At 38.8% G+C, this 13,456-nt stretch overlaps 1 protein-coding gene across 4 annotated transcripts in view; it reads right to left on the reverse strand.

Annotated features, from left to right (window-relative positions):
* The window catches only part of LOC150094466 (uncharacterized), a 260,807-nt gene extending 249,062 nt beyond the window's left edge, over positions 1–11,745 (reverse strand). For all 4 annotated transcript variants that reach the window (XM_090411973.1, XM_090411971.1, XM_090411974.1 and 1 more), the window contains exon 1: positions 9,774–11,745. In XM_090411973.1, coding sequence (XP_090268099.1) covers positions 9,774–11,017 — 1,244 coding nt within the window. In that variant the 5' untranslated portion in view covers positions 11,018–11,745. The remainder of the gene's footprint in view (positions 1–9,773) is intronic.
* Between the last annotated feature and the right edge of the window lie 1,711 nt (positions 11,746–13,456).

A 13,456-nucleotide genomic window follows, 5' to 3' on the forward strand; every position in this document is an offset into this window, starting at 1 on the left:
TCTAGGAATTCTTAACACCAGCAATGTTTTCTTCTTATTTGAATACCCACTCAAGAAGTCAGTTTATTTATTCATTTATTCTTATGGCAAAAGGAATACAGAAGAGCTACAGGTCAATGTCCAGTCTGGAAAGCCAATCCAAGGCCTCATCCGTTACCTTGTGAATGTCCTTGTAGGCTACCACCATGAAATGGGGGGGTTGAGACAGCCTTCCCATGCCCCCCACACACACACACACCAGTAGTGGTACATTGCTGGTGCTTCAGACAAAAGAAGCCCCAGAGATGAATCACAGGTAACATGAAACTAATGTCTCAAACAAGCGTCCAAAGGTACCAAGCCTCCTTGATCACTTACAGCAATTATGATGAATACAAAACTTAAAAAAAAAAAATCAGTCAGCCTACAGTACATTACTTTAGCATCATGATGTGCTAAGGATTATATAATCTACAAACTTTAATCTAGAAACCAGACATTGAACTACTTCAGACTTCAAATAAGCAAGAGAGTAGTCTAACACCTGATGATGAAACGAATCCTCCACCTAAAGACATTCGCAAAACATTCATGCCTAAAGTGAAATTCTCACCCACAGCCTGCTGTCTGAAGAGCGGATATGTTAACCACTCAGCCAACCAGGTCAGCAAATACATGCATTCTAGGAAGTTAAAATAGTGTTGGTGTAAAATAGATAAATGGTGAAATTAAGTGAGCATGAAAGCTGGTAACACAATAAACTGCTAACTACACTGAAATGTATGGAATTGGATAACAGACCAGTGAATTAGATAGATGTTGAACTTGTATAATAATGACACTGGGACAAGTTTAACTGAAGATGTGAAACTGTTTGCAGATGATGCAAAAATGGAGAGAACAATGAAGAGTTGAGTTAAGTTAAGGTGACTGGCTGGAAAATATCGCCAAGTGTATGTGAAAGTGTAGTATTCCTAAAGAGAAAAGTCACTAGTGGTGTGGCTCAAATGTCTGGTTTGGGGACCACTGTTGTTCAACTTGTATAATAATGATACTAGGACAACTTTAACTAAAGATGTACAACTGTTTGCAGATGATGCAAAACAATGAAGAGTTAAGCAGAGATGTGGCCTTACATAAGCACTTGAATAGACTATATGACTGGGCAAGTAACTGGAACTGTCATTCAGTGCTAAAAATTGTTAGGTTCTAAAATTTGGTAAGCAATGATAGGAGGCAATGCATATGTTTCATTGGAAAATTTTGAAATGAGGAAACAAGAGATGGAAGGAGAAGGAAGTTCGAGGGCCACATTGCACAAGTTGTGAAGTTGTCACATAAGATTATGCAATGGTACAGAGGATCTTGATGTGCCAAAATAAAGAAGTTATGGTGCCATTGTCTAAGGCCTTGATCAGGCCTCAATACTGTGCACAGATTACTGGTTTTCAGAGTGATGAAGACATATCAGAAAGGGTCCAGAGAATATTTACTAATGTGGTAACTACTCTTTGGTATGTGGGGTATGAAAATTGCAAAGCTTCGTGAGTAGGAGGAGGAGAGGGGATATGATTCAGACATGTTAAAAGTTTGTCAGCTGTTGTTACTAGAGATGAACCAAATATTCACTTTTGCTTTGGTATTTGACATGTTTTTCAAATATTCGGCTTCAGCTGAATCAGCAAAAAGATTCAGTATTTCGCCAGCTGAAGCAAAAAAATTTCCGTTACATGCATCATAACAAATACAACGAATTGAGAAAAGCCTCTCCTTATCTCATGCCACTTTGCACAAAGGCTTGCTGCATTTGCCATAAGCACTTTTCTTTGTTTTTGTTTTAGTTTATATTACGCATGTTAAAAGCTGATTATACTATAAAGTATTAACATTTTTCTAAAAATATCAAAAAGAGTATAAGTTTGGCATAAATAATAATAATCATTATTATTATTATTATTACACACCTCCGGGGAGTCCAAAGACTCATCGAAAGAGGGCACCTGCTCTACAGCTCTGTCTCCACCACTCAATCCACCAACTGACCGCAACTACACCAACGCCATCTACTGCTGACCACCTCTACTAGTTTTTCCACAGACAATCCCAAACATCCATGCCCACGGCGGGATTCGAATCCTCAGCCTTTGGCTGGAGAGCGGATACGCTAACCACTCGGCCAGCCAGGTCAGCTGGCCGAGTAATAATAATATTAAAATATAAAATATTAAAAATAATATTTTTAAAAAAAACAATATTTTGTAGTTTTGCAATTTATGGGAGGATTCAAAATTTGCAAAATGTAAAATATGCAAGAGATTCAACGATGACTTCTAAGGCTAGAACAGACCACTCTAGGCCTAAATCCTTGACAAACATGATCATGATATTGGAGTGACACATGAAAAAGGAAATACATCTATGATTAATCATATAAAAATTCTAGCATAGTGATGAATCTCAAACAAAATGAAACTGAAATATCACAACACAATGCAAGAACAAGTAAGAGGTCAGAATCCAAGGAAATCCATCAAAACAACAACTGTTATTTGACATTAATGAATAATCTAAAAAATCTCTGCACTGTGCTATGGCTGAAATTGTGTTGGATAACAGCACATACTTAATTGTTCAAAAGGATTTCCAAGGGTAATGAATAAACTTATTCTACAGTACAATGTGAAGAAGAGGACGCAATTTGGAGTAAAGTGGATGACAAACAATATTAAACAGGAATTGCATGCGAAAAAGAGGCTATGGAAGAGATATAAGGAGACAGGTGAAGAGATGCATGAGGAATATAAGACACAGGCCAGAAGAGTGACTAGTGTGGTAAGGAAAGCGAAACTGGAATATGAGAGGAGATTGGCCCTAAGATCCAAAGAAAATCCTAGGGAATTTTTTAGCTATGTGGCCAGTAGGAGGAGAAATGACTGTGGAAGAATGATATTGTGGGATAAAAATGGGAATAGAGTGACTGATGCAGAGGACATAGTGGAATTGTTCAATGAACACTTTATTGGAGTTCATCCTAGAGGAGTCAGTTTTAATGCTAGAGGGATAGGACTGGTACGAGGTTTAGAGGTACAGGAGGAGAGTGTGTTTCAGATACTGAGTACTCTGGATGTCAGTAAAGCTGTGGGATTGGATGGTATTTCGCCATGAGTTTTGAGAGAATGTGCTAGGGAATTGACAGTACCTTTAACGTGGCTTTTCAATGAAAGTCTGGCTTTGGCAAAGGTGCCCAGGGAATGGAAGGAAGGTAAGATAGTGCCATTGCATAAGGGTGGTAACAGACTGGAAGTGTCTAATTATAGGCCAGTCTGTGTGTCATCAGTAGTTGTTAAGATCTTGGAGAAAGTAGTGAGGGACCGTGTACAGCATTGGGCAGATGAGGGTAAAGTTATCTGTGAGAATCAACATGGATTTGTGAAAGGACGCTCTTGTTTTAGCAATATGCTAGCCTTTCATAATAAAGTTACAAGAACATTAGATGAGGGAAAGGCATATACTGCAATTTTCTTAGACTTGGCGAAGGCATTTGACAGGGTGCCACATGATAAGCTGATATTTAAGTTGCAGCACATGGGTCTGGATGTCAGATTGGTCAACTGGATTCAGGATTGGCTGTCTGATAGGTATCAGAGAGTTGTGTATGGTGGAGCAGTTTCCAGGAGGCAGAGGGTTACAAGTGGGGTCCCACAGGGCTCAGTACTAGGACCTATATTGTTTAACCTTTATATCAATGATATAGCCAGTGGATTGCAGGGGGATATTCAGTTGTTTGCAGATGATGCGAAGCTGGGAAGGATTATTAGTAATAGTGCAGATGTGGTAGCCCTGCAAGAGGATTTAAATAAGCTAGATAGATGGGCAGATGAATGGGGGTCAGTTTAATGCAGCAAAATGTAAGGTCTTGAGGTTTGGGAAACATCGATGGGATGCTGCATACTCTATGGGAGGAGTTATACTGGAGGAAGTAGGGGAGACAAGAGATCTGGGGTTGATGATTGATAGAAACCTGAAATTTAGGGGACGTATTGCAAAGGTGGTGAAGGTAACACAGAGGATTGCTGCTATTATGAGAAGGACACTGACCTGCAGAGATAAGAGGGTTATCATTCCGTTGTATAAGTCTCTGATCAGACCACACTTGGACTATTGTTCTCAGATTTGGTCCCCAGGATTTGAAGGGGATAAATTAACTGTGGAAAGGATACAAAGACGGATGACAAAGATGGTTTCAGGACTGTACAAGGATAGTTATGAGGATCGGCTGAGAGAATGTGGACTGCAGAGTTTGGTGGATAGAAGAAGGAGAGGTGATATGATTGAGACTTTTAAACTGTTGAGAGATGGTTACAGGGTTGACACTGGGGAGTTCTTTCGCTTGGTTGATCAGCGGGAAGGAGTGATGACAAGAGGCCATCCCTGGAAGTTACGAAAGGAAACTGTGAGCAAGAGGGTAAGGAGTGGTTTCTTTGTGTGGAGGGTGGTTGAGCCGTGGAATGCATTGCCTGATGGAGTGGTGGGAGCGAGAACGGTCAGTGAGTTTAAAGAGTGGTATGATAGACTTTGTGTTTCTCAGGGGGGGACCTCCCCTCAGTGAGTCTTGACAGACTTTATGTCTTAGGAAGGACCTCCCTCGATGAGTCTTTTGACTCCTTGGAGGCCTGAATAATAATAATAATAATAATAACAATGTGAAGAGAAAATTTATATAGGCACTAGCTACCAGTGTATTCACCAAAAGAATTTTTTGGCCTCCACAACTTCAATACAATTATTTGTTAATTTTAGTTTGGTTTGATCTGAATTTATCATCAGTTTGGTTTTAGTTATATTACTCTTCAAACCTTTTTTTCCTGCTTCTCTGTTAAGGTAATTTACCATTTCTTGACTTTCTTTATTTTTTTGCTAAAAGAACAAGTCATCTGCAAAACATAAGTGAATGCAATTGTTTCCATTTATGCTAATTCCAGTTCTGTAATAAGATGTTCTTAAAGATAATAAATTTCTCTAATAATAAAGCCTCCTGGACTACTTACAATTATGATGAATACAAAACATAAAACGTTCCATGCTGGCTCGATCATCGCCCAGAATAAAAAGGATCGCGTTGCTTGTTTAGGTGGAGGGCAAGCTTTGAAAAAATGTTACAGTCCCCTAATGAACACTACCTCAAGATATGTTCCCTAAACATAGAAGGGCTATCCAAATCCAAAGTCATCAGCAAAATAGCCAAAGATAATGCAAATGATGCCTTGGCTCTCCAGGAAACTCATGTGCCTGACACAGCCCTCAATAGATTAAAGATCCCAGGACTAATTCTCGTGTCCTATAATTGCCATCTCAAGCATGGCCTAGCAACCTAGATATGTTCCCTAAACATAGAAGGGCTATCCAAATCCATCAGCAAAATAGCCAAAGATAACGCAAGTGATGCCTTGGCTCTCCAGGAAACTCATGTGCCTGACACAGCCCTCAATAGATTAAAGATCCCAGGACTAATTCTCATATCCTATAACTGCCAACTCAAGCATGGCCTAGCAACCTACATCCAGCCTGGTCTCAATGATATAACCCAAAGTGTTACTGATACAGAATACTCCATAGGTATTAAGGTTCAAAATACCACCATCAACAATGTCTACAAACCTCCATCGCAATCCTGGCCCGATCAGATGGACTGGCCTCCACCTCACCCTGCTATCTATGTAGGGGACTTCAATTCTCATCACACCGTGTGGGGCTATTCCTCTAACAACCGGGATGGTAATACTCTAGTTGACTGGATGGATACATATAACCTGTATTTGAATTATGATGCAAGGCAGGATGGCACTCTTTACTCAGTCAGATGGAACAGAACCTACACCCCAGATCTGTGCATAGTCACTAAAGACTCCGAAGACCACCCTCTTCCATTAACCAGAAAACCATCCTCAACAGATTCCCTAATAGTCAACATCGTCCTACATTACTAGAGATAGGAATATCAATCCCAGTCATCAGCGGAACACCAATCGCTAAATGGAATCTCAGCAGGTCCAACTGGACTGCATTTCAGAAACAAATCGATCAAACCATTAGAGCAATTCCGCCTACTCATAATTGCTATCCTAGATTTGTTAAACTACTCAAATCTGCAGCAAAAGCCTCTATCCCTAGAGGCTACAGAAAACAATATATCCCATTTTGGAGTAGAGAAAGTGAGGAACTCCTAGCCAAATATGAGGAAACTGAAGATCCAACTGTTGCTAAGGAGCTCATATTAACCCTGGATAAAAGCAGAAAGGAAAGATGGAACTCAACCATCAACAAACTCCATTTTGTCACATCTAGTCAGAGAAGCTGGTCACTTCTGAGAAAATTAGGTGAAGCATAGCCAACGACGCACAACAGAGATAACTCATGATCAAATGGCTAATCATTTATTGAAAACCTCCAAGATTTATCCCAGCTCTACCAGAAAAATTGCTGTACAAGCTTCCATCAGACAAATCCTGAAGACGGAACCCGAGCTTCCTGAACTCATAAACCCAGTATCTCCAGAAGAGGTACAAATCGTCTTAAAACTCACCAAGAATGGCAAAGCTGCAGGAGCGGTTGGTATCCTCCCTGAGTTCCTAAAACATCTTGGTCAATAGGGCCAAACATGGCTGGCCGCCCTTTTCTCAGAAATTATCATGACTGGGAAACTGCCAAAACTGTGGCGGGAAGCCAAAATAATTGCTGTGCCAAAGCCAGGGAAAGATCCAAATGATGTGAAAAACCTACGACCTACCTCCTTGCTTTGCACCACCTTTAAGCTCTTTGAAAGAATTCTCCTTAAAAGAATTTCACCACTCATCAAAAGAGCTCTCCCAACTGAACAAGCTGGCTTCAGGCCAGAAAGTTGCTGTGACCAGGTCCTGGCCCTGACAACTGAAATTGAAGCAGGCTTCCAGAAGAAACTTAAATCTGAAGCCACTTTCATTGACCTAACATCAGCTTATGATACTGTCTGGATCAGGGGCCTCCTCCAAAAACTAGGGAATATTGTAAAGTGCAAAAAAACTTTACAATTTGAATCTATTCTCTCCAACAGAAAGATCCGGGTCCATATTGGCAGAAAAAAGAGCAGGTCAGGATTCCTTCACAATGGTCTTCTCAGGAATCTGTTATCCCTTTACTTTTTAACATCTACATGTATGATCTACCTCATACCAGATCAAGCAAGTACATGTACGCCGATGACCTAGCGATCTTACATCAATCCACCTCCTTTGCCAACCTAGAATCAACCTTGAATACAGACCTGAACACCCTGGAAGAGTACTTCAAGCAGTGGTACTTGAAGCCAAATCCAACAAAAACAGTGTCCTCAGTATTTCACCTGTACAATGCAGAGGTGAATCGACAACTCAACCCTTCTTTCTGTGGAAAAATGGTGGAACACGAGCCTCACCCAAAATACCTTAGAGTGAGCCTGGAGAGAAGCCTAACCTATAAAAGGCACATCATCAACCTCTCCAATAAAATTAAAACCAGAAACAATGGGGTTCTGGTGCAGAAGTCCTAAGGTCGTCTGCACTAGCCCTCGCATTCTCTGCAGCAGAATATTGTGCCCCTGTCTGGGAAAGAAGTGCGCACACTAACATTATAGACACCCAGCTAAACTCTACCATGTGCACAATTAGTGGGACAGTGAGAAGCACCCCTCTCTCCAGGCTGCCTGTACTATCTAACATTGCTCCACCAAACATACGGAGAAGACAAGCCTCAATTAAGGAATTTAATAAAGCAAAGAGCAATCCACTCCTGCCCCTGCACCAGACTCATAAATCCACCTAGTCTTTGCCTCAAATCTAAAAAGCCTCTCTGGTCCATGGATGAACTCTCTTCAGCTGCGCTGCCATCAGTGTCTGACATATGGAGAGAACACTGGTCTAACCATCTCCCAACAATCGGCTTCCTGGTAAAAGATCCCTGTGCTCCACAGCCTGGTTTTGCTCTTCCTAGGAAGATCTGGTCATTAATAAACAGGATCAGAACTAATCAGGGCAGATTGTGGCTATCTTCTACATAAATGGGAGCTGTTGGATCACCCTTATTGTGATTGCTTGCCTGTAGCTCAGACGATTACTCGTATTGTGTATGACTGCCCAAGGCACCAATTTCACGGTGGTGGCCTACAGGACATCCACAAGGGGACGGATGAGGCCTTGGATTGGCTTTCCGGACTGGACCTTGACCTGTAGTTGGTATGGTCGTGGTGGTGGTTATGGAGGAAACAGAAGATCATGGTCCCGTCTCACCACGACGATGTTATTCTCATAGTCCTCGTCATAGTATTAGCAGAACTCCTCCTCATGTTAGAAGATGATAATGCAATGTGAAATGGGCCTCCTCTAATAGATCAAGTTTCTCGCACAAGACACAACTGCTCTTTAATTAAACCTCGGATACAGCTATATTTATGTTGTGAAGTGTTGTGAGAACATGCAGTCTTGTCATACTTGGTGCAGCAGGACGATAATTGCCCCGGCTTGATTCTGACAAGTTACTTTTGCTTTATTTTAATCAAAAAAGAAAGACTTAGAAAACAGGTTGTGCCTTTTATGTAATCAAAGTCTTAACATATAAAAAAATTTTATATGTTAAGATTTTCATCATTTGTTCCTGGAAATTGTGATTGTACTTTTCACTTGCAAGTTTCATGTAGCCATAAGCATAAATAAATAAATAAATTTCATTAAAGTGGTTACTGTGGTTATCGCATAATTTATTATTTATAGTCATGCCACAGGTACCTTTAAAGATGTTCTTAATGACTTCTAATGTAGCACAAAACAATTCAGGTAATATAAGATCCCCTTGCCTTACTTCTCTCCCAATACCAAAAAAAAAAAAAAAATAGTAATACCTTTCCTTGATTTCTAGCTTTGCTGTTAAGTTTTAATATGTTTAATAACCTGATATACCTTGCTGAGATGGCTTGTTGTTTTAAGCTGTTTATTATTTCTGACTGATATAGAAAATAAAAGGCTTTTTAAAAATCTACAAACATTAAATATGCAGGAAGATTATATTCATTTACTTTTTTTTATTACTTGGTTAATTGTGTGGATGTGATCTATTGTGGAGAATCTTGCTCTGAATCCTTCTTGTTCATATGACTGTGCTTCATCCAAAAAAACCTTGTGATCCTATTTAATATAATGAATATAAGCATTTCATACAACTGTGATAGCGAACTGATTAGCCTATAGTCAACATCATCTCTACTGCCCTTTTTATGTAATAACATAATCAAGGGTTTATGCCACTGCACTGGAATAACTACAAAAAAAATAAAATCACTTAATACATCTATCTTAAATGGGAAAATAATGTCATTCCATTTAAAGGACTGACTGACATCAACAAACAAATGAATAAAATATCAGGTATAGTATATAACTACAACTTGACTGCAGATAAAATTCCACTAACCTTTCAAAATCTTTCACACACACATTTTGAATTTTTATTTTTATAGATAAGGTAAATTTTATTCTCCCTTAGTTTGTACTCCTTTTATACAACACAACAAGCAATCTAGATATGATTACTGCAAGATTTTTAATTTTTAATATATATATATATATGTGTGTGTGTGTGTGTGTGTGTAAATATCATTAGCAATTATATATGTATAAAATCATTAACACTTAAATGTAAAAGGCATTTAATTTAAAAGACTGACAAGAAAAAAAAAAGCAAGTATAGTTATATAACTATAATTTGATTGCAAATAAAATTCAACTAACCTTTCTGAATCTTCATCGCAAACATTCTGAACATTTATATTCTGAAGCATCTCCAGAGAATTTACTTCTACAGAATGATTTACCACTGGCAGTAAGTATTGCATATTGCCATTAGTAATGTCTAGTGAGTGGATAGTGTCACCAGAATTGTCATTCAAACAACGAGCAGGTATATTTATGCTAGGTCCTGATGATACAGTATTGGCATATGTTTGCTGTGTTGTATTTAGTGTAATATCACTATACATTTCATCAGACTTCAAGTTTTCTAAAGCATTTTCTCTGCCTTGAGAATTTTGGTGATGAGCATTAATCCTTTGGTGAATCAGTTCAGGCACTTCTGAATGAGTTCTTGTCGTCTGAAGGCCAATATTCTGTATACATGTCATCTGAGGTGGCTGATTTCCGTTAACTGGCAAAATAATCCCATATAACGACTGGGAGGCAGACTGTGAACTCAGTGATACGTTTGAAGGATATGATTGTTCAACAGGTATTTCGTACAAATGTGCTACTGCATTCTTTGATGCTGGATGGCGGTTTCTTGAGCTCATTACTCTCTCGTGCTGTGAAACTTTTCTTTCATTAGTAGAACGTACGAAATCATTCTTGGTCTCATAATGTACTGTTGGAGGATCCACAAAATCCATACACACCCATCTACCACGTTTGAATGGTTCGGTACTTACTAGTTTGACTACTTTAAACCTGTGTTGCCAATGCTCTGGTAGATGATTCATTACAGGAACCTGAGAACTAACTGGTGTTGTATCACTACTCGTCATCATTGTTACTCCTTCATTTATATTTCTCCCATCAGTTGGAAAGGTAGGAGAAACGCTTATACTAAGAGGCAAGCCAACCTTCAAAAGTGATTCATTATTACTAGGAGAAATGTTCGCAAATATTATCGGACCGCTGCATGGCGATAAATCTTCCAAATTACTACTTAGTTCATCTGATGAGTGGTGATTGTCTCCATCTACAGATTTCGAGCTATCCAATATTTCGTCAGCGTGACTCTCATCCAAATCATCAGCGCTATCGTCACCACCATCCAGTTCGCTGTTTAATCGTGAACCTTGAACTGTTACACTCGTAATCTGAAACGATGTAGGCTTTTTCTTAGGACTGATGTACTCTGACGATGGATGCAATTTTCGGTAATCGGTAGGCTGATCAACATATAAAGTTGCTGATGGCGACAAAGTAATCCCAACAACGTACGGAGTATCGTCCGTCATCTCGTTATCTTAAGAGATTAATCCTATAATCAAATATTAGATGAAAACAGAATCTAAAATTTCTTAAAATTAATATTTCCATTAAAGCAAAACTTCGCAAAGGAATATAAAATTAAGGATATTTGCAGCTTTCTTTTTCGCTTTTATTCCCATTAATTTTTCATAAAATTCACAGCACAAATAGTACTGCTAGCATACTATACTCTAACACTAAATAAGCCCACTAGCGTCATCTATGACGTTTAAGTGAGTCAAGGACAGAAAACTTGGCTCTGACCGTTATTTGAAAGCTTTGAAACTATAGCTCCTGTTATTGCTCGACTTGAGAATATTATAATATACAGTAGCATACATCGATGTAATGTAGACAGATCAACTAAGAAAAATTTGAGAAGTAATCAAATTTTCCTGAAATATATTATTTCAGGAAAATTCATTCATTCCATTCATACTCACAATTTTCAATTAGCTGTGATTTTATATAAATAATTAGGACGGATTAAACACTAAATAATTCTTCTACATGTTTCGCTGTCTATTGTCTGACTGCATCTTCAGGAAAATTTAGAGACCTAAATGCTTCAAGCATCAGTTATTTTACGAATTGAAAGTGAAGTCAATTAATCACGCGAATCATTAGCACATCGTGCGTAGCCTCTACATCTTGTTTAAAAGTTGTTATTATTACGTAACACCACCAAGGACTCATCGCAGGAGGTTACCCTACTCTACTATACACCACTCGCCGTTTACTCCGACGACGACACTACTGCCATCAGCACACAGTTCCATCTACCGCCGATCACCACAACTAACAGGTTTATTTTTTAATTATTTATTTTTATTATTATTATTATTTTTTTTTTTGTAAATTGTGCTTGAAATGGACATAGCATTTCGAACAGAGCAGACACAAGGGACTATTAGAATCTTGAATGGTGATTTATGGAGTCATAGCATCTCAAGGAACATTAAGAAAATGCTGTCTCATTAGATTATAGAGTGTAATGACTTATGGATGTGAGTGTTGGACACTCACTAACAGCCAAAGGAAACAAGCAGTTGTGGAAATGGATCTTCAGACGAGTGTAGTCCAGACAAATGGTTCTTCTAGGTAATGCATATATTCGAACAGAGATTAAAGTTGAACAGCCTATTATGTTGAAGATAGAGATAGATAAATTATATGGACACGTCTAGAGAATGACAGAAGAACTGATGACAGAAGAAGTGACAGAAGAAGGAATGAATGACAGAAGAAGGTGACCACTAAGAACTATGAACTGGTCAATCCCTTTGAAGGAAAAAAGCGGAAGACCAAAGGGCTACGCTGAAATGGATCATTGTGAAAGCGATGGAGAAAAGATGCTTACCGAATAATGACTGGGAGAATCGTGGAGAGAAGAATCTGAGAACAGCCAGCTGCTGCCAAGTAGTCAACTAGTCTGCAAAAAAGAATAAAATTGGTTGTGTTCTCATCGCCAAATTACCTATATGCGGAATGAAAAACTAGTGTTTCCAGGAAAAAAAATCTTGCTGCCTCTGTATGAGATCTCGTCAATGATTGCTGGCATAACGGGAGGAATCTTTATCTGGTCGATTTCAATCGAAGGTGAGTTAGCCGATCTCATACGGAGGTAGCAGGGTTTTTTCTCCCGGAAACTCGGGTTTTTCATCCCGCATACATACAAATCGGCCCTTCAGAACACACGCAATTTACAGACAAAACTTACTAGTTGTCGTGGTGTTGGAGGTGGGCAGTTGATGAAGATGATTCGTAGTAGCGGTTAGGTGTAGAGACAGTTGTAGATGTTCTCCCGCGATGAGTCTTCGGACTCCTTGAAGGTAGCAGGAATAATAATAATAATAATAATAATAACAGGTTTTGAATGCTACATATACGAATTAAAGACTTCCAGATTTCATGAAGTATAATTCGTTGGTTTCTGTTTAATGTGACATGTGAACGAATTACCTCGGGAGACTCTGAGCATTCTTGCGAAAATATTTTTACTCTATAGAAACGGGAATAGAAATGGCCCTATAAAATTCTAGGATTTTTTTACAAACAGTAACATAACTTCATCATCCCACTTATTGCAGTATATGATTTCAGTATGTCCCTTCGTAGCACTGGATACATTTGAAAGGAAAACTGGAACCCTTAAAATTTTTGTAAGGGTTTCAAAATTATAGTTATTATTATTACATAACATCTGCAGGGAGTCCAAAGACCCATCATATTGTAGAGTAGGTACCCATCGAGGAAGGGTACCTACTCTACAATACGCTACATATACGAATATATAGCGTTGGAGAGCGGATACGCTAACCACTCAGCCAACCAGGCCAGTCATTATGTTAAATACACATAGAGGCTAAAAGGAATATTTCTAACAAGATTTCCCACACGGATCAATACAAGGGAATAATATGAAG

This window comes from Typopeltis vanoorti, chromosome 22 (genome assembly GCF_054136105.1).
Source record: "Typopeltis vanoorti isolate ZY-2024b chromosome 22, IOZ_Tvanoo_1.0, whole genome shotgun sequence".
NCBI classification, from domain to species: Eukaryota; Metazoa; Arthropoda; class Arachnida; order Uropygi; family Thelyphonidae; genus Typopeltis; species Typopeltis vanoorti.